Here is a 25,497-nt window from a genome sequence, read left to right as displayed (position 1 = left end):
TCAGCCAATTTACATCATGTATGCAACATTTCAGCTCAATAGGAAATCAGGAAGTGGGTCAAATTTAGCTCACAAGATTTTTCCATAGTACGCCTTTCTACTACCCAATTATTTTCTATCTCATGTAATCAATACTTATTTATTTTTCTCGTACAATAAAGTATTTACTTATTTACTTACACCTTATAAAACAAATTGGTATTAAACGTTTCTTGTAAATAAATAAATTATTGCCTGTTTCAGTCTACGCTTCCAGCTTCCGCGTGCCACAAGGAGTCAACGATTATTTCGAAGATTACGGAAACTTCTACCAATGCTTGGCTATTAGTCAGAAACACCCCGATATGAACGTCCAGGGCAAATACTGTGTAATCCGCGCTCAAGTCCCCCCAAACTTCAGAATATCGCTGGAAGGTGAAGATTCGAGCAACATAACCGAGACCGAACTGAAGATAAATGCAACCGAATCGGCAGCAGGGTATGTTGACTTTATTAATTGTATAAAAATAATATAGGACATTTTTACACACCTACGACCCGCCCCGGCTTCGCATGAAACGAAACAAATACACGAAATCTTAACAAATTAAACACCTCTAAACCTTTTGGAGTTTTGGCCGAAGGGTGTCAAGTATATAGAGGTATGGGCATTGTGAATGTCATCTCGCTTTGTGTGGTAGGGCACAGCCAGTGGATGTCATTCCAGATCTAAAGCAGAGCCCAACTGGGGAAGTACCTCCACCTTACAGAAAACAGCAGCCAAATAACACTAGACCCTACTCATAGTGTTGTGTTCCTGCCGGTGAGTAAGGTTGCCAGAGCTCAACGAGGGGGGGCGGGTTCAGGGTCGGCAACGCGCATGTAACTCCTCTGGAGTTGCAGGCGTAAATAGGCTACGGAGACTGCTTACCATCAGGCGGGCCGTATGCTTGTTTGCCACCGACGTAGTATAAAAAAAAAAAAAAAGTTTCGGCGGTTCCGCGGAATTGCATAATGCATCGCAACCATAATGTGATTGGTATTGTTTAGTTTTAAAATATGTTGTTATAATATGTAAGGTATTTATCTATGGGCCTCTAAGTAGTTGTCTGAAATAAAGATTTTTATTGATAGGTGAAAACTGCACGAAAGTTTTTGAGTTTATCGCGTACATACATACAGACGCTACGGAGGCTTTGTTTATACACTGCTCTTTATGATGTGTACCTACTAAATTAAATTACCCAATAAAGAAAGTTTTCTCCAAAAGTTTTCTCAGAAAAATCCATAAATTTTCGTAACTCAGGGGAAGATTTTGTAGGATATAGGCTGAAATTTCGTGAATAGGGAATTGACAACATTTCAAAATTTTCAATATCCCTAAATCGAAAACCATTTCGAGAGGGGCTCCTGTAGATTACAAAAAAATAAATTTTAGGTATATATTTTTTACGAATTTTTGTATTCAAAATAGGGATTGCAAACCGGATTGATTTCCAATGCGGCCGGATCCGGCCGGATTTTGGCCATAACCCGGCCGGATCCGGCCGGACCGGATCCGGTTTGGTATAGGGATATTAAAGTTAATTAAATGACATATTTTTCTAGTTTTTTTGCGTAATACGTATTCCTTAATCTATAATTTGAAGTTAATAAATAACTTAACAATAAAATAGATATCACTTTAAAAACAAAATATGAAATCGGTCATTTATTATATTTAACCGTTCACAAGTGCTCCAATTTTCGTTTACAATTATAAATTTGATTAGTTTCCAAAGCCCGGTAATGGGATGTGGGGTGGGAATTGGAACTCCTTGAAAGGACAAGTTTTCGTAACTGTTCTTTGATTGAATTCTTTGTAACGTTGACATCCATTCTAGTAAGAAAATAAGCCAAACTAATATTAAATTTGCCCGAGAAAGTAGTTGACTGTATGATTTTAAAAAATTAACTTTTTTTTAATTTACAGAAAATTATATTGGTCAAATTATAGGGAATGGAACACGACACGACGATCTCATGCAAAAAATAATAAAGTGTAGGATTGAAATCCATCGCGGAAAGGGACTCCCTAAGAAAAGTTACATGGATCAAATAAAGAATTGGCTAGACGTAGAGTTGCATGTACCAGGAGATGAAGGAAATTGCATAAGATTGGTTATATACACAAGGATCAAATCATATATATATATATGATCAAATATTGTTTATTTTCTATTCAAATTTAAGATAGAATCTTTTGTATTTACAATTTCAACCAATCTCATGCAATTTCTTTCATCTCCTGGTACATATGTAACTCTACGTCTAGCCAATTCTTTATTTGATCCATGTAACTTTTCTTAGGGAGTCCCTTTCCGCGATGGATTTCAATCCTACACTTTATTATTTTTTGCATGAGATCGTCGTGTCGTGTTCCATTCCCTATAATTTGACCAATATAATTTTCTTTAAATTAAGAAAAAGTTCAATTTTTTTAATCATACAGTCAACTACTATATATATAATATAATCGGAGTAAACTAAAGATCATCAATGGTATCATATATTCATTCACACATGTAACACATATTGATTAGCCCAACTCTAGTCGGTTGAGTACCGCCGACTTAATCCTGCTCATTTTTTACTTTTAATCTCCTATCACATCATTATGACACAACATTAACCTTCTCTTTAGCATAAATTACAAATGCCTTCCATGGCATCTTCATCCTTTAGTTTTTCCTTCTATTACAGTATTTATGTAATCGTCATATCGTGCCACCAACATGAAAGGCATCTTCTATTCCCAGTCATCGTCATAATAAGTATATTTTTATTTAACTAAATTTAAACTTTTCCATTCGTTTTATGCCCTGTTCAACTTCATACCTCTCATCCGTCGCCTTTTCCTCATCTAAAACGCACAGTGCCTGGTGTATTTAGGGGTTTTTTTTATTTTGCCGGATCCGGTCCGGATCCGGTGATTTTTACCGGATCCGGTAGCTCCTGAAAAGTGCCGGATCCGGCCGGATTACCGGATCCGCCGGACCGGATTGCAATCCCTAATTCAAAATCTCTAAAAATAGTTAAAACGGAAATTGACCTCACCCAGCTCCTTCAGTTCTGCCACTACAAGCAAAAAATGACTTCCGATTGGGTTGACATTGTCATTGTCACTTCACTACCAGTGACACTTGACAATGATACTAACAGTTCACTTTTTTTTTTTTTTTTAACATTTATGGCCCTACATTGTTCGGATATTTTTCTTGTGTGATTTTATTTTTAACGTTTGAGGTTATTTCACTCGCACTGTTGTCTATGCTCAAACGTAAATTAATTCAACGTTTTTTCCAGTGTATGAAACAGATCCGTGACGTCACGATTCTCACAAATGACGTTTGTTACATACGCCCTTTTGTTTCAAGTAACAATATAAATGGATTTTATTCATAGACATACAATATAAATTTTATTAGATTTTAGACCAAAATATAGGACTTACGCAAAATAAAAAAAATACGGGTACCTTAAATTAGTGCGTTCTTTCGATGTAGATAATAAAAAGTAGCACTTAAAAATATGAAATGTTGTCAATTTTTTCTATTTTATCGAAATGTTAACATCATCTTCCTCGCGTTGTCCCGGCATTTTGCCACTGCTCATGGGAACCTGGGGTCCGCTTGGCAAGTAATCCCAAGAATTGGCATAGACACTAATTTTTACGAAAGCAATTGACCTTGAACTTGGCCTCATTGGGATTAGTCCGGCTTCCTCACGATGTATTCCCTCACCAAAAAGCGACTGGTAAATATCAAATGATATTTCGTAAGTACATAAGTTCCGAAAACCTCATTGGTATGAGCCGAGGTATGAACCCACGACCTCCAGATTCCAAGTCGCCCGCTCTTACCGCTAGGCCACCAGCGCTATCGAAGTCTTATCGAAATTAATAAAAATGGACCCATTTATAAACTTGCATGCAGAGCGAAGTCGCAGCGTGTGGCAGTGTCGCTGCGGCTGGGGGTGTGCGTGCCGCGGGCGTGCGCTGCGCACGCGCTGCTGCCGGCGCGCTTCAACCACTCGCTGGAGTTCTGCCGCCTGCCCGCCGACAAGCCCTACGCCGCCATCGACTACGTCGCTTTGTGAGAACATACTATACTTACAGTCAGCCAACATACGTAGATTACCAGTGTTTAGGTCAATCCAGACGGGATGATCAAATCGACGATGAAATTTGTAATGAACGAAAATTGGTAATTATCTCAGTACAAAAAAATGTAGTACAAAAGACATAAACGCGCGACTATTAAGTCCCGCCTCGCGCCCCTTTAGTCTCTTTCATGGGAGCCCGGCGGCACGCGATTGGTGAAATTTTTGTATAGTTGACTGCATGCGTATCGAAATGAAAATTATAGTTCAGTTGGGAGCCCATAAATGAGACGTACGCAACAGGGTGACTGGTAATTCGACCTATTCCTTTGAAAGGGGTTATTATAGAGCTTATTTACAATATTCAGTCAACCAGGGGTCTAAATTCAATGGTTTACGAGTTATTCAAATTTTTAGTTTTTTCGAAAAAACGCCATTTTCCGACTTAATAATGGCGATTGTAAAAAATGTTCATGCTTTAGGATGGTTAATTTTTGTTTTTATTGTAGCCAGTAAACAAAGAATTACTTAAAATAAAAAAATATGTCAAAAATTATCGATACTTTAGAAATAAAAGGTCATAAATCACAAGTTAAAGTATTTTTTTTACATTTAAAAAAAAAGATGATTACTCAAAAAAAAGGTGGTATACTTCGCGTAAAAATTGCAAAAATGGATTCCGTAATTCATAACCTTTCTAAAAAGGTACAAATAAATCAGTAATTTTTCATAAATAAATCAGTAATTTTCAATCATTTTTTTCAGATTTATTTTGTTACTGCTTGGACTACTGACAGTCGTCAGTACAACATATGAACTGCATCATATGTATATACTGAAAAAAGGTAAGAATATACAACGTACCTTTGCTTAATTAACAATTTAAGTAGTCCAGTGTTTGCGCTGCACACGTCTATGCTGCACATGGAGCATAAGGACCCTTTAGGCATGCAAAGTCACAAATATTCGCCACTAGATTAAACTAGTAGTTTGAATTGAACTTAGTCGCCAAATGATCGAAAACCGAGTGTGATTTATTGCAAGGTCTGTGGAGCCCTTAACTCATACATTTATGTCAACATAGAGATTAAAATAAAATGTCAAATACATACATTATGTTCATTTTATTTCTTTTTTACCTTGGTGATTTTTTAAAATCATAAATTAAAAACAATATTAAAAATGTGTAAGCCGAGTACTTTCACTTGATACCAAACTCGACCATATTTTCTTGCAAATAAATTGACCTGAATAACAAGACCCCTCACTAATAGCTTTTTGGCCTTCTAGGCTCTTCTGGCAACATAACTCCTTGCTCGAGCCTGCTCATAATTTAATGACTAAAATATAATGCCCTCAACTATGCATTTACTCAATTTCATTTAAATTAGAACAAATTTACTTAAGTTATTGTCCATCAAACTATCCTCTGATAGTTCATTTTTAAAACATCGAAATGCCGGGACGTGCCCCTAGTCAGCCGTGTGTCCCAAGTTGAATGTATGAACTTCGCTTCGCTCGCTCGTTCGATTACTAACGTGTTCCGATCCGGACTAGCCTTAACGCTTAAGGTCCAGTTGACCTCGGCCCCGCTCTATATTAGAGGTGGCAGGCGGGCTAGTAAATACTACAGGGCCTGGACCTGGAGCCTATGGCGGCCAAGACTGCAAATCTCCCACTGCATATAATAAGTCCCTGTGCCTATCATCAATACTCATAATTGATACCGTACGGTATTATGAACATGACTGCAATGAAACAAAGAATAAAGAACACTGTGCAGGACAACAGCATGTAAAATATAAGAGGCAGAATTTTCAGAATCACTAAAATATTTTTTCATAGTTTCTACAATTAAAATTTTCTGTGCCTACTAATTACAAGACCCTACTAAAATCGTTCCCACCCCTTAGGGGTTGAATTTTTCAAAATCGCTTCTTATTTCTCGTACACTTTATAAATGCAACCTATTGTGCAAATTTCAACTTTCTAGGTAGCATTTGTAGTTTTGGCTCTGCGTTGATGAGTTAGTCAGTAAGGAGGAAATGGAAATATTTTAACAGTATATTCCAGATCGTATTTTCTTTTTATGACCTCAGGAATACGTGGTTATTTTTTTTCCGTTTCCTCACGGGCACCTTGTACGAGTATATGTATAGATTACTATGTGAGCAGAACCAGAGCGGTGGCATGAGTGGCTATGTACGTTCTCGCTGCATCGCAACACGCGGCTACTGACGGTGGCACCTGGCGGCCTGCCGTGCCTGCACGGTATCCGCGCTCTCTCCGTGCTGTGGATCATCATGCTACACTCCTCGCTCCAGCTTCGACATCATTCTGTCAACGAAAAGGATATAAGCGAAAATGTATGTCTTTGCCTTTATTTATTATTTATTTCTTAAGTTGTACTAGTCCCGAGACGTTGACCGTTATTAATACATTAATAATTAACCATTAATTACTAATTATCTTCAGTTCAGTTTTTTAAATTAAATGGCCTCAGTGCAGTGTGAAACTGTAGTCAGTGTAAGGGTGTTGAGAGCTATATATACGACGAATATTGTACGGTTAGTACAAGACAGTGTACCTACGGTTATTCGCTCTTGTAGATCAATAGCTGGACTTTAGAACGAGCCACGTGGGTAACCTGGCGTTGACTCCAGAATGGTGGTTAAACTCGTATCAAGATTAATTCTTTCACACACTTCCACATTACTGCATAATAAGGTTTCAGGATTACACTCTACTACTCAACAATCAAAAGCTGATGTCACCAACATCAGCGGTCGATAGGCTAACGCATATATAAATATAAATATTATAGGACATTATTACACAAATTGACTAAGTCCCACAGTAAGCTCAATAAGGCTTGTGTTGAGGGTACTTAGACAACGATATATATAATACATAAATATTTATAAATACTTAAATACATAGAAAATACCCATGACTCAGGAACAAATATCCATGTTCATCACACGAATAAATGCCCTTACCAGGATTTGAACCCGGGACCATCGGCATCGTAGGCAGGGTCACTACCCACTAGGCCAGACCGGTCGTCAAAACATTCTCGTACATATATGCCACAAGACAAACGACCTCTTCCCCAACTCTGATTATCTGGTAATTTTAGACTGAGATTTGTCGTTAGTACGTCGCCAGTATGTCGATGTCGTCAGTTACTAATATGTCGCCAGTCACCGCTATGTCTCTCAGTCACCATTAGGTCGATGGTCACCGGTACGTCTCAATTATCTCGCTAGTAAGTCGCAGGTCGTCAGTATGACGCTATTAGGCCGCCAGTCACTGGTTTAAGTCAGTAGGTTGCTACGAGTAGCGGCGCGTGAAAATTCTGGCTAGGCAACTCGGAACAAAAAAAAACACCTTAACATTATGTACTTTTTTTCATGATAAAAGTGAGGCGTGCGCTAGGTGTGTCCTTGGGCGCGACCTTTTGCAGTTAGTGTATAACCACCTTTGCCATACTATTATACACACAAAATACAAAATATCACTGGTTTAGTAACTTTATATATAAATTTGTGCACACAAATAAGTAAAATCACATAAAAACATTTAAAACTCTAATAATAACAACAAGCCTTGGTAACAACCGGGACGGGAGTGTTCACAAACACACAAATTCTAAAACATATTACTACAAACCTACAAACAGTACTTTCTTTGAAGAAACGTTCTTTATCAAATTATTAAACTTGAGACTTGGATTTTTCTATTAAAATTCATATTTTTTTTAAAGGTTTTTACAAAAATTGGTATCAATGATAGTAAATACTGTACAATTTTACCCATTTATTCAATTCAATATTTTTGTATGGCAAAATTAAGCATTCGCGCGGCAAACGCCACTCGATTCAAAATTGTGAAACATTACACTTCAATATAAATCTTACCTGTTTGTATTTAAGGTTTAAATTCAAATGAAGCAGCATGTTAATAATAACTGACGATGTCGCGGCCGTGTACAGAGGGCCTACCGCGTACCCCGAAGTTCGCAAATTGCGAGCATCTTTCTCTGTCACCCTAGTTACGCCATTGGAGTAAAAGAGAAAGTAGCCCGCAATTTGCGTACTACGGTGTTCGCGGTAGGCCCCTCAGTGCTCGCGGACTTTATGAATATGTGCGTGCATTTTTTCAATATAAACCTTATGCTATTACGTTTAAGGTTTTTATTCAAATGAATAACCCGATACAAGACCGAGTTGTTTTGAAGCTCATTCGCGTGAACTCTCTATAGCAAACTTTATGAGCGTGTGCGTGAGTTTTCGTATCTGTGTAGTGGCGCATGAATGAATAGTCAAGCTTAGTTTCACTTCGCGCGCCTGCTATGATTAGTGCTTTAGTAAATCGTGTTATCAATTCAAGGTAATGTAATACGTAGTGTTTTCATTTTGGATATAATGATGATATATAAGTTTGGTTTATATAGCAATAAATTTTAGGAAAGCCGGTGGGAATCGAGTTGTATGGACCCGCCGCCCCTGTTACTACTTATAATTAAGTTGCTATTTACTTACTTAACTATGGCACTAGTAAGACTGCGTTCGGCAATGATTTTAGAGGACCCTCCTGAACACTCCCTCTCTCTCTCTCGCTCTTCGTGGTAATCTAGTTAAAGTTGACATCAACATATCTATTTAGCTGCGCGAGCTGTTTCGAACTACTTAGGTAAGTAGTTCTCCGAGACCACAGGTACTACCACCGTCCTCGAAGCGTAGAAGGCAATTTTAAAATTTCAATATAGACAATTAAGTTCCGTTTTAGTAAATAATAACCTTCATATTCGAATTATACTGACTGGGATATGGACCGTGATTACCTTTTTTGTTGTAGCCTTTAAAATTCACAAATACTAAAATTTCACTCGTTAAGACGGGTTTAAACTGTCAAATGTGTGGAATCCTGTGATTTGTTTATGTTAAAAACCAGTGATATCTGAATCAAACACGCGTAGTGACACTGTGAGTGTAGTGTGCTTGGATAGACCAACAAGTGTGAATGTGGCCAGTGGTAAAGCGAACCGACCGCGCGCGGTCTACACAATTTTGACACCCACCCACTACATATCTTTATTTACTCGTGAACAAGATGCATGTAACTAATCCGTCGAAATATCGGGAGCTCGAAACTAAACAATACAAAAGGTAATCACGGTCATATAGACATTCAATATAAGTCTAGTGTAACTAGCCGTGAATCATTCAAAGCTGTTAACCTTCATCTTGTTTGACAGGTAAGTAGTGAGCAGAGGTATTTGGGTGTGGCCGCGGGTCACCTCGCCGTAGACTCCTTCTTTGTGCTGAGCGGACTGCTACTGGTCTACACCAGTGCCGGCAAAACAGAGTCATGTGAGTACTAACACATCCTTTGACCACCAAAGACATCAACTGACGCACGCGGTTTCAGCCTATTATCAAACGTGCATTCAGACAAGGTTAGCGATTACGCACCGCACACGATAGGCGAGGCGTTCAGAAGTGAAATTCGGATCTCAACTCGGATCGGCGGATGTAAAAACGCTCTTAGGAAAATCCCACACGTAGCGTCTCCCAAGCGTCGGCGTCTAGTCAACTTTATGGTTGCTGTTTGAGGCAACGTCGGTGCAACAGCGCAGCGACACCATTTACTTACTAGACGCTGATGCTCAAAATACGTTAAGGGGGTCTCTTTAATGCTAACGCTGTGACCCGTTTCAGTGTCGCTGAGAAACCTGCCCCGGTTCTACCTGATCCGCTACGTGCGTTTGTTCCCGTTGCTGGCGGCGGCCGTGCTACTGCGCGCCGCCGAGCCACGCGTCACCGACGGGCCCACGGCGGTGGACCGCGCTCAAGAGGTCTGTAACGACATCAATCATGTGACATTTAGAGAGACCCCACTCCGATTCCCGAGCGTCGGCGTCTAGTCAAGTCTATGGCTGCTGCTCGGCGTAACTGATGCTCAGCTAGTATGGAGAGGCCTTAAAAAGAAAATTTGAGGTATATTTAATATTCCCCGATATGGGTAGCTGAAATGTATACCGATTTGCGCGTTAAAGCTTGAATATTATAATTATTTTAAACGGGTTACTCACGTATCCAAAAACAAAGAAATAAACATACATAATAAAACTTACTAACAACTTTAACTAAAGATAAAAAATTTGGCCCAAATCGCCGTCAATGAGCAAGGTGCCTAGAAGGCTGGCCGTATTTCCCCGCTGTATGGCGATACTTATACGCTGTGCGAAATAGTGGCCAGCCCTCTGGTCGCCCGAGGCCTCTATTAGGCGCGCCGACAAATCTTTAAAAAGCCGACGCGCACTTGGCCCCCATGGCCCCAAGGTTTCAACGCCAAACGCCGCAAACATGTAGCTGCTTCCTAGTGCTGAATATTTGCGGCGCTTGAGGCTTTCGGCCGAGGATGCCGCAGCGCCAGCGGTAGCTTTGGTGCTCGGGGCATAGGACGGTGCCAGGGTATCAACGTACGTAGCGTCCCAAAACGTATTAATTAAGTCAAATAGACGCTCGACTAGTTTCGATCCATTTTCGAGGATTCTCTTCACGGAGCAATGACTCGCCTTCACTGGTCGAAGGCGCCGTGTAAAGACGAGTCGTTAATAATACATGAGTGAACTGTTTAAAATAATTTTAAGAGTCCTTATTCCTACAGACGAGCGTATTTTGTAAAATGCTTCCTTTTTCATTCAAGATTACGACGTAACTATTAGTATTTATTCAAAAACTGATAACGTACTTAAATAATCGTTTCCTAAACTAGGGGCTCCAACAGTTCAAATTTTCATTTTCTCTTTTAAACCTCTTTTTTAGGGTTCCGTAGCCAAATGGCATAAAACGGAACCCTTATAGTTTCGCCATGTCCGTCTGTCTGTCTGTCTGTCTGTCTGTCTGTCTGTCTGTCTGTCTGTCTGTCCGAGGCTTTGCTCCGTGGTCGTTAGTGCTAGAAAGCTGAAATTTGGCATGGATATATAAATCAATAAAGCCGACAAAGTCGTACAATAAAATCTAAAAATTAATTTTTTTTAGGGTACCTACCCTACACGTAAAGTGGGGGTGAACATTTTTTTTTGCTTCAACCCTACAGTGTGGGATATCGTTGGAAAGGTCTTTCAAAACTAATAGGGGTCTTCAACAAACATTTCTTGATAAAGTGAATATATTCGGAGATAATTGCTCCGAAAGAAAAAATAAATGTGTCCCCCCCCCTCTAACTTTTGAACCATAGGTTCAAAAAATATGAAAAAAATCTTGGAAGTAGAGCTTAAGAAAGACATTAAATGAAAACTATAGCGGATATGATCAGTTTACCTGTTTTTGAGTTATCGCAAAAAGTTTCCCCTTCATAGTAAAAAGACTTACTTTAATTAGGTACTGATTATTAAGGTCCGACCGAGATCTCGGTCTCGGTCTCGGTCTCGGCATTCTCGGCCAAAAATCGAGCCGAGATCTCGGTCTCGGTTCTCGGCCAAAATGGGCCGAGATTCCTGCCGAGACCGAGACTAGGCAATGAGTTATCATTGGTGAATTTGAAGCACCCGTTAAGCCAAGCCACCCGTTGGTTGCATCGCCCGATTGGTGTGACGTTTTTTGTGATTTTGATTGGTTTGGTACCCACATTTTAAGCCAATTACTTACCAAATACTAAGTGTTGGGATCGGATAGGCGCGGTTGCAATTAAAGACTTGTTCATTTCATTTGGATCTTTTCGTTTGTGGTTGTTGTTATTGATAAATAAATGAGTGTATATTGTGCTCGGTATGTAACTTAGATTAACTTTTTGTGAGTGGAAGATGACACTGGATATTTTGATACAAAATATATTTGTGTTAATGGGAAAAAACGAAGCAGTAGGTAAATCAAAACGACACCTGTAGCGGATTTTTTGGGTTACAATATATAACTCTTTATTTTGATTATTATTGTTATGCCTCTTTTTGTGCACATCCATACTGAAAAAACCATCCCAGCGCACATCCATACTGAAAAAACCACCCAAGTGCGTGTCGGACAACGCATAATGGAAGGTTCCGTACCTTCACACAATACAAAAAAGCCGTACAAGCAAAAGAGCGTATGTTAGTGGCACTTTCGTCGTTTTAATAAAATCAGTTTTTTTATAACTCTTAAATGGCTTAACCGACCATATTCTAAATAATTTTCCTGAAAAATGATTTGCTTATGAAGCTTTATTATTTAGATATTTTGAAAATGGTTTTGCCCTCGCGGTCCAAAAGTTAGAGGAGATCACACTATTTTTTTTTGGAGAAATTATTTTTAAAAATATGTTTAAAAAAACATGTTTAGCAATCTTTATGTATTTTTAAAGACCTATCTAATGATGAGCCACATGAATTATTTTTAACTTTTAGTTACATTTGTATGGAGTATATATTTGAAAATATATTTTACAATTTTTTTTCTAAACTAAGAATCAACTTACATAATACATTTACACCTACGTTCCAAATTTGTTTCTTCTTCCTCGCGTTGTCCCGGCATTTTTCCACGGCTCATGGGAGCCTGATGGGGTCCGCTTGACAACTAATCCCAAGATTTGGCGTAGGCACTAGTTTTTACGAAAGCGACTGCCATCTGACCTTCCAACCCAAAGGGTAAACTAGGCCTTATTAGGTTTAGTCCGGTTACCTCACGATGTTTTCCTTCACCGAAAAGCGACTGGTAAATATCAAATGATATTTCGTACAAAAGTTCCGAAAAACTCATTGGTACGAGCCGGGGTTCGAACCCGCGACCTCCAGATTGCAAGTCGCACGCTCTTACCGCTTGGCCACCAGCGCTTCTTACGTTCCAAATTTGTTTATAAAATATATTGTATACTTTATGAGTAAAATGGCTGTGACATACGCACAGACCGACAGACATAAGGACATGACTAAACTATAATGGTTCCATTTTTGCCATTTTGGCTACGGAACCCTAAAAATACTATGTAATAGCGCTACGAATTGATTACCTATGATAACTTTTTGCTGATAAAGCGTCGAATTTCGATTATAAAAACATTTTTAGTGCAAAATTCGATTTTTTTTCTATTTTATAAATTCTCGGTCTCGGTCTCGGTCTCGGCCGAGAATCCCATTGAATCTCGGTCTCGGTCTCGGTCTCGGCCGAGACAAATAAAGCGTTCTCGGTCGGACCTTACTGATTATGCAAATTTGCCTATTTGTTTAACTCAGGTGAAAGGTACCGTTTCATCCCTTGGTTAACAATTTACTACACTTTAAGCTCCAGTTTAGCTTATTGTGACGGAAGAGTAACTACGGAACCCTACACTGAGCGTGGCCCGACATGCTCTTGGCCGGTTTTTAATGAGGTTTTTTTGGAGTCTTTTCCAAATTTTGCAGTGAGATGTGACGTTTCGGTTCTCAATTTTGCTATAAACAAGAATCATTTGGTACATGAATGACTACAATTTGATTCAACATATCTCGTACGAGGGGCTGGAATGATTAACAATCGAAGATTCATTTGAAAAAACTGATAAAATACCTTCCGAGTTTTCTTCATTTTTTTGGCGAAAACAGGGTTTTATTATATTTTATTTCCGCAAATTGTACGCATATTTTGCTTTAAAAATAATATTATAGCAAACTGTAACTTTATGTTAACCTATAAAAAAAAATCGTAACTATGGGACCTACATTGCCGTAAATTTATATTTTTTTAAAACACGTATAAATCACGCAGCAGCGACGCCCCGCTCTCAGTCCGCGCGGAGCGCGCTTAGAGGACGGACCTGTGCTCGATTGTCAGGCATTCGTTGCGATCGTAATCAGCTACGGAGTTCCGAGAAGTGCTATATACTGCGATTAGAAAATCTTAATAAAAGTTCATTTTTTACAGTATGCCTAACAGACTCGCTTATTGATGGATTTTCAGTGTTACTTTTTTTTTAATACTAAGTCGGTGGCAAACAAGCATACGGCCCGCATATGTACGCCTGCAACTCCAGAGGAGTTACATGCGCGTTGCCGACCCTAACCCCCTCCCACCCCTCGTTGAGCTCTGGCAACCTTACTCACCGGCAGGAACACAACACTATGAGTAAGGTCTAGTGTTATTTGGCTGCGATTTTCTGAAAAACGCATTTTCACTTGAAATTACGTTAGGGTTTGCATTATTATTTTTGACCCGGATGAAGTCCAAGTTCTCATGATGGAGTCAGGAGTTGGTCACCAGAACTCCTAATCTACTAATTATAATCCCATCGTGTTTGGGCTCAAAAGATTTGCCCTGACGAACACCATCGATCTAGATGAGGTCCAGGGTCTCATGATGGAGTCAGGAGTTGGTCACTAGAACTCCTAATCTACTCATTATAATTCCATCGTGTTTGGGCTCAACAGAGTTGCCCTGATGAGCACCTTCAATCTAGATGAGGTCCAGGGTCTCATGATGGAGTCAGGAGCTGGTCACCAGAACTCCTAATCTACTCATCATAACTCTATCGTGTTTGGGTTCAATAGAGTTGCCCTGACGAGCACCATCAATCTAGATGAGGTCCAGGGTCTCATGATGGAGTCAGGAGCTGGTCACCAGAACTCCTAATCTTCTCATCATAACTCCATCGTGTTTGGGCTCAATAGATTTGCCCTGATGAACACCATCGATCTAGATGAGGCCCAGGGTCTCATGATGGAGTCAGGAGCTGGTTACCAGAACTCCTAATCTACTCATCATAACTCCATCGTGTTTGGGCTCAATAGATTTGCCCTGATGAACACCATCGATCTAGATGAGGCCCAGGGTCTCATGATGGAGTCAGGAGTTGGTCACCAGAACTCCTAATCTACTCATCATAACCTCATCGTGTTCGGGCTCAATAGATTTGCCCTGACGAGCATCATCAATCTAGATAAAGTCCAGGGTCTCATGATGGAGTCAGGAGTTGGTCACTAGAACTCCTAATCTACTCATTATAATTCCAACGTGTTTGGGCTCAAAAGATTTGCCCTGATGAGCACCATCGATCTAGATGAGGTCCAGGGTCTCATGATGGAGTCAGGAGTTGGTCACCAGAACTCCTAATCTACTCATCATAACTCCATCGTGTTTGGGCTCAATAGATTTGCCCTGATGAACACCATCGATCTAGATGAGGTCCAGGGTCTCATGATGGAGTCAGGAGTTGGTCACCAGAACTCCTAAACTACTCATCATAACCTCATCGTGTTTGGGCTCAATAGATTTGCCCTGACGAGCATCATCAATCTAGATAAAGTCCAGGGTCTCATGATGGAGTCAGGAGTTGGTCACTAGAACTCCTAATCTACTCATTATAATTCCAACGTGTTTGGGCTCAAAAGATTTGCCCTGATGAGCACCATCGATCTAGATGAGGTCCAGGGTCTCATGATGGAGTCAGGAGTTGGTCACCAGAACTCCTAATCTACTCATCATAACTCCATCGTGTATGGGCTCAATAGAGTTGCCCTGACGAGCACCATCAATCTAGATCAGGTCCAGGGTCTCATGATGGACTCAGGAGTTGATCACCAGAACTCCTAGTCTATTCATCATAACTCCATCGTGTTTGGGCTCAAAAGATTTGCCCTGACGAGTACCATCGATCTAGATTAAGTCGAGGGTCTCATGATGGACTCAGTAGTTGGTCACCAGAACTCCTAATCTATTCATCATAATGGTAATTTGATGGTGCTTGTCGGAGTAAATCTATTGAGCCCAAACACGATGGAGTTATGATAAATAGATTACGAGTTCTGGTGACCAACTCCTGACTCCATCATGAGACCCTGGACTTCATCTAGATCGATGGTACTCGTCAGGGCAAATCTTTTGAACCCAAACACGATGGAATTATAATGAGTAGATTAGGAGTTCTAGTGACCAACTTCTGACTCCATCATGAGACCCTGAACATCATCTAGATTGATGGTGCTCGTGAGGGCAAATCTATTGAGCCCAAACACGATGGAGTTATGATGAGTAGATTAGGAATTATGGTGACCAACTCCTGACTCCATCATGAGACCCTGGACTTCATCTAGATCGATGGTACTCGTCAGGGCAAATCTTTTGAGCCCAAACACGATGGAATTATAATGAGTAGATTAGGAGTTCTAGTGACCAACTCCTGACTCCATCATGAGACCCTGAACATCATCTAGATTGATGGTGCTCGTGAGGGCAAATCTATTGAGCCCAAACACGATGGAGTTATGATGAGTAGATTAAGAATTATGGTGACCAACTCCTGACTCCATCATGAGACCCTGGACTTCATCTAGATCGATGGTACTCGTCAGGGCAAATCTTTTGAGCCCAAACACGATGGAATTATAATGAGTAGATTAGGAGTTCTGGTGACCAACTCCTGACTCCTTCATGAGACCCTGGACTTCATTTAGATCGATGGTACTCGTCAGGGCAAATCTATTGAGCTCGAATACGATGGAATTATAATGAGTAGATTAGGAGTTCTAGTGACCTACTCCTGACTCTATCATGAGACCCTGGACTTCATCTAGATTGATGGTGCTCATCAGGGTAAATCTATTGAGCCCAAACTCGATGGAGTTATGATGAGTAGATTAGGAGTTCTGGGGAGTTCTGGTGACCAACTCCTGACTCCGTTATGAGACCCTGGACCTCATCTAGATCGATGGTGTTCGTCAGGGCAAATCTTTTGAGCCCAAGCACGATGGAATTATAATGAGTAGATTAGGAGTTCTGGTGACCAACTCCTGACTCCATCATAAGAACCTGGATGGACTTCATTCGGGTCAAAAATAATAATACAAACCCTAACGTGATTTCAAATAACACTGAAACTCTATAGCACTAATGTGCGCAAACGATTGGCATCTTGACTACGCAGCATGGGTGCGTAGCCACCATGCCAATCGATACGACAACGAAACACTATCTGTCTCTCTCTCGTACTAATATGCACAAACGATTGGCATCTTGGCTGGGCAGCATGGGTGCGTAGCCAACATGCCAAACGTTTACGATACGACAAGGAAACACTATCTGTCTCTCTATCGCACTAATATGCGCAAACGATTGGTATTTTGGCTAGGCACTAAGCAAGTGTGTGGCCAACATGCCAATCGTTTACGATACGACAACGAAACACTATCTGTCTCTCTATCGCACTAATATACTTTATTTATACCTGCAGTCATTTAGTAACTTCTTCATTTTCCATTGGTGTGAAAGAGACAGAATAAAGAGCAAGGGTTATAGTACACTCTGTAGTCTGTACACTTAGTAGTAGTGTACATAAAAAAAAAACTACTGTGCATATACAATAAAATAAAGAGTGCCCATATGATATCAGACACTAAAATTAATGTTGCTTGAAATTATATTGAAAACTATCAAGATTATTCTAGTCTGCATTGAAACGCGCGTCGCGTTGCCGGCGCTCGCGTACCGAGCGCCAACGCCATCTATCGAGCGTTATTTCGTGAAATCGGAGAACGCTCCAAGGATTAAGGGCTCTATTTTCCTATATAATGTTTATTTATTTTATGAAGGAATGTTCCTTGCAGCCTGTTCGTTGCCGCAAGTACTGGTGGAGCGCTCTGCTGCATGTCCAGAACATAGTCAACCCGAGAGAAATGGTAACTATTCATTATAATGTTCACATGTCGTGGCTATTTGGTTAAATAACCCAGGTTATTGGAATCATAGGTTATAAACAAGTGATCCCTAAACACAGATCACATGCCGTTCATCGTCGATCGTCGAATCGTCGGCTTCCGATTCGATATCTGGGCCGATAGTTAATAGAACTATACATATAGAATCACTCACCGTTAAACACTCTGGCGTACTGAAAGTCAACCTTTTGAAAATGAGTGACTCCGAACCTAACCTAACCGAACATTATAAATACATCCAAAAATAAGTTTTTTGGAAAAAGCTTCCGATAATTTTTTTATATTTCAAAAATATATTACCTGCACTTTAATAGTCCGCGATATCTTAAAAAAATGTTAAGATATCGCGGACTTAAAGGCGTGTCCATTATTAGTGTCTCAATTTGATCTATCGCGGTGTTGCATTCAAAACGCCGATGACTGATAATAATGTAATGTATGAGGGCCCTCCACACTCGTGCGCGAATCGAGGCGCGAAGCCGCGAACGCGAGTGTGGAGGGCCCTCGCGTCGATTTCGCAGATTGTTCACGCCTTCGCGCCTTATTCCCCGTTTTTTATCGGTATTTGGCCCGCGTCAAAGGAGACGCGAAGCGCGAACTTACAAGACTCCACACTCGCAATCGCTTCACGCCGCGATTCGCTCACGAGTCGGTTAATCTGTTAAACTGTAATAATCTTCTATGGCGGCTGCTTGGATATATTGGATGCGAACTAGATAACCAAAAATCAATTTAACAGTTCCCAGTTTGAATCAGTGCCTTGCCGCAAACTAAATCCGATCAGCTGACGCTTCGCCGCCATCTTGCCGCGAACCAAACTGCGAAATCGCCGTGAAGTTGTGCGAGTGTGGAGTCTACGTCAACGTCGCGGTATGTTCGCTCCACGAAGTCGCGCCGCGATTCACGCGCATAGTCTGGAGGGCGCTATATGTAATGAGTGTTGTGGGCAGTGCTTGGGTCACAGCTGGTACCTGTCGGTGGACATGCAGCTGTACGTGGTGTCGGCGCTGCTGCTGTGCGCGGCGGGGCGGCGCGTGTGGCCGGCGCTCGGCGCCGCCGCGCTGGCCTCCACGGCCGCCGCGCTCGCCTTCTGTTTCTATTACAACTTTCATGACACGACATCGGATTTACCGCGCAACTGGAGGTAATCAAATCTTCAATTTCACGACCCTAACAGCCCACACGTCTTTTGAGCGTCGGGTTCTAGTCAGCGCTATGGAAAATGGCGTCGCTGGGGAGTTGCGCTAACGTTGTGTCAAGCAGCAGCCATAGAGTTGACTAGACGCCGACGCTGTACTTGGCAGGGGCACTGCCGTGCCCCCATATATGGTATTGGTCTTAGTATGGGTTAGCTAAAGTTAGTTAGCAAATGATCGTAAGTTCGAGTCTTCCCGAAGCTATGAATTTTTCCACTTTTCTATATAACATTTTGTAATATCGCTAGCAGATATTATCTGCTCAACTGGAAAATAACAAACACTATCTCTTCTTTAAGCGCCAGTTACATCCATACTTCCCGATATGGGGCCCGAAATCAGTCCCGATGACGGGCCTGATAATCGTTTTCCGTTCCACGGAATATCAGCACATCGTCAACAATATTTGAAATTTAAAAAATACTCTGTCTCTAATTGCTTAAATGTGCAATGTTTGATATTTTTGCATATAAATTTACATTTCAAATATTGTTAACGATGTGCTGATAATTGGTGAAACGGAAAATACTCTTGCTCAGGTCCGACATCGGGCCTGATAAAGTGTGGATGTAATTGGCACTACTTGATTGTGAATACTCGGTTGCAAAAACGGTAGAGGGAACGACCACTTCTCCATACTTTTTTTATGATAGAGGAGGCAACAGAGCAGACGGATCACCTGATGGTAAGCGATTACCGCCGCCCATGGACACCTGCAACACCAGAGAGGTTGTAAGTGCGTTGCCGGCATTTAAAGATGGGAGTACGCTCTTTTCTTGAAGGTTTGAAGTCGTATTGGTCGTATCGGTATACTAAAGTAGTCCCCATTTTCCTGCCCGGAAATTGACACTATTTAAAATATTTTACATAATTTATTGTATTTTAACCATATATGATTGACTTTTTTCTAAATTTTGATTAAAATTATGAAAGAAAAAAGTTCTCTTAGTTTACCCATAGGTTTTTACAGCTTGGAGTCAACAACTGTCTACTGGACGTGGTATTACTATAACCCTATAGTGCGCTCCCCTCCTTTCTTCATCGGGATGCTGCTCGGGTACAGCCTTTACATCCTCAAGACTGAAAAACTTCATTTACCGAAGGTAATCATTGTAATAGTACATTGTGCAACGAGGAAGGTAAGTGAAATTTTGAATACAAAAGGGTGGTAAAGACCCGAGTTTACAATATTCATACCCCCGGAGTTACAAACAATGTTTTTCATCACACTAGCCAAGAAAAAACTAAATTTTGAGCGAAATAATTCTTAAATACGGTGAAATATCAAACATTCGTCCGCCATTTTGTAATTTCTAGGCATCGAAGGCTCAGACCTATTCGCATTCAGCCACGATTGAAAATTATGTAAAAATATTTTAATCGGCTGTTAAATTAATCAAATGAAATAATTTTAAACATAAACAAAAAAAAATTTTTTTGTTTATGTTTATAATTATATCAATATCAATATCAAACATTTATTCAGCAAATAGGCCACAGGGGCACTTTTACATGTCCATTTTTACAAACAATAAATTAAAAAAAAAAAAACAATTACAAATATCGAATCTATGAAATAATAAATACTTTATTAGAGATGTATACTGTCTCTAAATGTCAAATTACACAAAAAAAACTATGATAAAAAAATAAAACCATAAAATACTAAAATTCGTTAGAGATGTATAAGTCTCTAAGTGTCAGAGATAAAATATAAAAATATATATTAAATTATCCTTAGAGATGTAGAGGGTCGCCAAGGCTTGAATTCTTATATAAATAATTAAAAGACAAAAAAATTAAAACAGACAAGTATAAATATCAGTATTTTAAGAGTAAAACTCATTTATGCTACTTGGTTTTGTATGAGTAAGTGACACAATAATAATAATAAAATGCTGTATTGCACACTACAAAAAAAATGGTACAAAGTATGTAAAGGTATAAATATGTAGGACATAATTAAAGAAAAAAGCTATAACTCCCTAGGGAGTCATAGCTTTTTTTTTTCACAATCCACAACTCCCGCGGGAACAAAATAGGCCTTTGTCCTTCAGCCTCCATGAAATAAGATCTTTTTCGAGCAAGTGTGATCAAAAAATATTTTCATCACACTTGCTCTTAAAAGGTGTTTTTACACGTAGGCGATGCGGTGTGTAAATCCTACATTTAGACCTAGGGCTGTAATGTACGTCCGCAAGTAGGCAGTTTTTTTCCCTCTCACAAGTATGATGGAAAACATTGTATGTGCCGCGGGCGGAATTACAAACTTGTGTTAATTATAATCTCCTCGCTTTCGACTTCGATCTTCAATTCACACTCGTTCGTAAATTCTTGTTTACCGCATTGAATACACAATGTATTATTAAATAGAGCCAGCGGACTTCCATGTTTTACTAGTAAATAAGTTTTAATTATATTCCATACTTTGCATAAACGTTCTCGTAATTTTAAGCAATAGGCTAGATGACATTTTTTTATTAATGGTATCAATTGTGGTTCGTTTTTAGAATCAAATGTCTATATGGACCCATTGCATAAAAGCAATACAAAAGTCTGAAATAATTGTCATTGCTAAGTCCGACAGTCGTACTTCACTCGCGAAACGCTCCCAACAAAACGATAAGCAAACGTGACGTCACGGTCACCGAGAGCCCATCTTGAAGTATGAAAAACATTAAAATTGCGATTTTGCCGGTGAAATATTGCATTAATGTATATATTTGCCACACAATATTTTGTTAGATAAAATGTAAAGAATCGAATGGTACCCTTACTTTATTCCTTTTTGGAAATAAAAAAATCTTTAATTTTGAAATTTTCAGGTCCTATATTTTTTTATCATTTCCATATATTATTTTAATAACCACATTATTGCGATAAATTGCTCATTTGCTATCTATTTTACTAGATTTTGTTATAAAATTCAACATTTTCATGTAAATTACTGGTCAATAAAAAAATATCAAACGTAATTTTCAGTGGAGCATCTGGCTATGCTACAGCGGGGCATTAATGTTGTCCTTGCTGGTGATGTTGGCTGACCACCCGGGCATGCGCGCGTTCTTCCACGAGCACCAGGCGGCTCGGAACGCCAAGCTGGCCCTGTACCGGTCCTGCTGGGCGCTGGCGCTCGGCTGGCTCATCTTCGCATGCACTCAGGGTTATGGAGGTATAGCCACTAATTTTAATATGGCGGCAGAAATTTTCAATTTTGAAATAGGCTCTGAACCTAGCTGGCCCTATACCGGTCCTGCTGGGTGCTGGCGCTCGGCTGGCAACCTCGCATGCACTTAGGATGCTCCTAATAGGGTTGTTTCCAATTTTTTGAAACGCTTGTATTACGTTCTATATTAGCTAAAAGTTGCCCTAAAATTCAACTTTTATACTAAAAACGGCTTTAAATATGTTAAATTAACAAAATATATTTAGACAGATGCTTTCGCGCCCAAAACGCTCTTTGAAAATTGTGTGACGTCACAGTTTACGGTTTGCCACATAACTTCATACACACGTAGAAGATACGAACTGTCAACTGACATTTGTCATTTGTTGTTTATCGCCTAACTGTCAACAGTGTCAATTCGAGAATTGTGACGTCATCAGAATCTTCAATGACGTTTCGAGTTTGGTCACGTGACGTGTGCCAAAAGATATTTTAAATTAAATATTTACAAAGATATGGTCATTACAGGTCTCCTAAAAGTAGTTTAACATGTTCTTATAATCCAAAAGAATTTATTGGGATACAATTCTGCCCTAAGTTTTGTAGATGGAAACAACCCTATTGTAAGTAACTTCTATTATGTTTTCTTTTACAATAAATGACTTCTTTCTTGGGGTGCTTAGCCAACATTGCAATCGTTAACGCTCCGTAGCGTAGCGTAGTCTTCTCTATCTCTCTTCCTTATTAGTGCGACAGTGACAGTTGCGTTTCGTTCGCTACGGGACGTAAGCTATTGGCATGTTGGCTACGCAGCCAGGGCTATGGAGGTAACGCCACTAATTAACAAATTCAATATGGCGGGCGAAATGTTTAATTTTGAAAAAGATTCAGAACCTCAAGCTGGCCCTGTACGAATCTAGCTAGGCGCTGGCGCTCGGCGGGCTCATCCTCGCCCTCGCATGCACTCAGGGCTAAGGCTACCTTAATAGGCAACGCCACTAATTAAGAAATTCAAGATGGCGGCCGATTTGTACAATTTTGACATAAGTTCAGCAGCTTCTAGGATCCTCATATCGATTTTCAACATGATCGGATCAAGAATTATGAGGTTTTTTTTAATATTAATTTATCTGAGGCTTCGATATCGATTTTCAACACGATAAGACCTAAAACAAATGAAATCCAATATGTCGGCATTCTTAACGATTTGAACAACAGATTTATATTTTTGGGCTCTGTGGCGTGGTCCGCAGATATTGATTTCCATCATTAGTAATAAGTTCGTATAATTTATAAACTAAAAACGCCAATTCTTGCCGAATTGTATTGAAATGATGAGTTTGAAAAGTAATATGTAAAGTAGTGTTGTGTTCCTGCCGGTGAGTAAGGTTGCCAGAGCTCAACGAGGGGTGGGAGGGGGTTAGGGTCGGCAACGCGCATGTAACTCCTCTGGAGTTGCAGGCGTCCATAGGCTACGGATACTGCTTACCATCAGGCAGGCCGTATGCTTGTTTGCCACCGACGTAGTATAAAAAAAAATATAAGTTATTTGTTTCCTTCTAGGTCCCGTGAACTGGTTCCTGTCGCTGGGGCTGTGGCGGTACGTGGCGCGCGTCTCGTACGCGATGTACTTGTTCAGCAATATCTTGCAGGAGGAGCCGGACGCCACCGGCGGCGTTAATTACTATGACATGCACACACTGGTTAGTTTTCTATTTAAACTTAAGGTGGACCGTCGCTGATAAGGCCGCCTATTGTTGTATTATGTCTATGTGTTATGTCTTCATGTATTATATGTGTTTCCATGTACATTTTTTCAGAGGTTGTGCAATAAAGAGGATTTGTATTGTATTGTACCTATTGTTAACGTTTTCGCCGCGACGTCAATGAAGTAATTAATAAAGTGTCATCAACGCCAAGCCACAAATTCAACAACCTGTATAAGTTATAAAGCCTGACTAGCACTATGATCACACGCCATATTGCGGAATTTCATTGCAACTAAATTTTTCATACTAAACTGAACTATCACGCTATACATGAGAATAACAGCGCCCTCTTGACAATGATCATATACTTCTGGTCGGGCTTTAGGGCTCCTCTACACGATGGCCCAGGGTAGGCCAGTCTTAGGGACGCAGCTATGCGGTGGAATGAGATAGCGATATCACTAGCTCCCTCTAACGCATAAATGCGTCCTTTGGACTGACCGACGCTGGGCCATCGTGTAGAGGAGCCATTACATCGCACTCGAGGTATTTTGCGGGCAAGTCAGTTACTTACGGTTGCAGATATATCAATAAATTTTAACTAACTAACTGCTTTGGCTCAGCGATCCAAAAAGAATCTTGGCCTCCGAAACGAGAGAACGCCACCTATCCCGATCCAGCGCGGTTTCCTGCCATGAATTGGCATTCAGCCGACGCAGGTCCGCCTCCACGACATCACACCAGCGGTATCAATCAATTTTAGAGTTGTCAAAATAAAGTATTTGTAACCTGGTAGATATTTAATCATGATGACGCATGATTTTTATTTATGTACCCCACATTTTTTTTCTATCGTAGCGATTATTTCAAAAAATATTTACTTTCTCTAAAATGGTTAGTACCCATGATACCCCATTACCACTAACGCAAAATAGGCACAATGGATGTCGATTTGCGGAAAATGCCCAGAAGCACTAACTAACTAACCCCATTACCACACCATTAGGTTGAAGCAAAAAAAAGTCTTGTACGGGAGGTAACTCCATTTTTTCTAGTTTTTATTTTACCGAACTGTCGCCATGCGTGATTTATGTATCCATGCCAAATTGCAGCGTTCTAGCACTAACGATCACGAAGCAAAGCCGCGGACGGACGGACAGACGGACATGGCAAAACTAAAATATAAGGGTCCCTACTTGACTACGGAATTCTAAAACCGCTCTAATAAAAGTCTAATACCAATTTATTAATTTAGCTGTGGAGGTTCTCCGGCGACGCGGCGGCGGCGGTGGTGCTATCGACGGCGCTCATCGTGCTGGTCGAGGCGCCGCTGCACACCCTCCTAGCGCCGCTCCTCAAGCCCCGCACTACCCAGAAGTCATAACAACTTGAATTTATATTAAATAAATAAATTAAATAATAACACCTAATTTAATTTACTTTGGTTTTGTTTGTGGCTACTGTTGTTGTTGCTAAACAACGGAGCGATAGCTAACGTTCACAGGGCTTCATTATACATCTATCTTAACCACTTTGGTGGTGAAATAGGGACCTGCGGCTGTAGTACGACCGCATTTTTATCACTTATCACTATGCTTTTCACGTTCTAACAAGTCCGGAGTGTGAAAGTGACAG

General features: G+C 40.2%; 1 protein-coding gene across 2 annotated transcripts; it reads left to right on the top strand.

Moving 5' to 3' along the window:
- Window positions 1–104: 104 nt before the first annotated feature.
- On the top strand, window positions 105–25,301 carry LOC133532560 (O-acyltransferase like protein-like). 2 transcript variants are annotated; one of them, XM_061871292.1, is made up of 12 exons: window positions 105–478; window positions 3,954–4,112; window positions 4,885–4,964; window positions 6,295–6,485; window positions 9,380–9,494; window positions 9,843–9,979; window positions 17,681–17,752; window positions 18,742–18,935; window positions 19,958–20,090; window positions 21,970–22,159; window positions 23,717–23,856; window positions 25,118–25,301. In XM_061871292.1, exons 1-12 carry the CDS (start codon window positions 345–347, stop codon window positions 25,244–25,246), a joined length of 1,674 nt encoding a protein of 557 aa, XP_061727276.1. In that variant the 5' UTR covers window positions 105–344; the 3' UTR covers window positions 25,247–25,301. The 2 variants fall into 2 exon arrangements, with proteins under 2 accessions (XP_061727276.1, XP_061727277.1); XM_061871293.1 differs by lacking the exon at window positions 105–478 and adding an exon at window positions 2,259–3,492.
- The last annotated feature ends 196 nt before the right edge of the window (window positions 25,302–25,497 follow it).

The sequence above is a fragment of the Cydia pomonella genome, chromosome 27 (assembly GCF_033807575.1).
Source record: "Cydia pomonella isolate Wapato2018A chromosome 27, ilCydPomo1, whole genome shotgun sequence".
Taxonomy (NCBI): domain Eukaryota; kingdom Metazoa; phylum Arthropoda; class Insecta; order Lepidoptera; family Tortricidae; genus Cydia; species Cydia pomonella.
The sequence above is the reverse complement of the archived record's forward strand: the minus strand, read 5'-3'. Positions and strand labels throughout refer to the sequence as shown.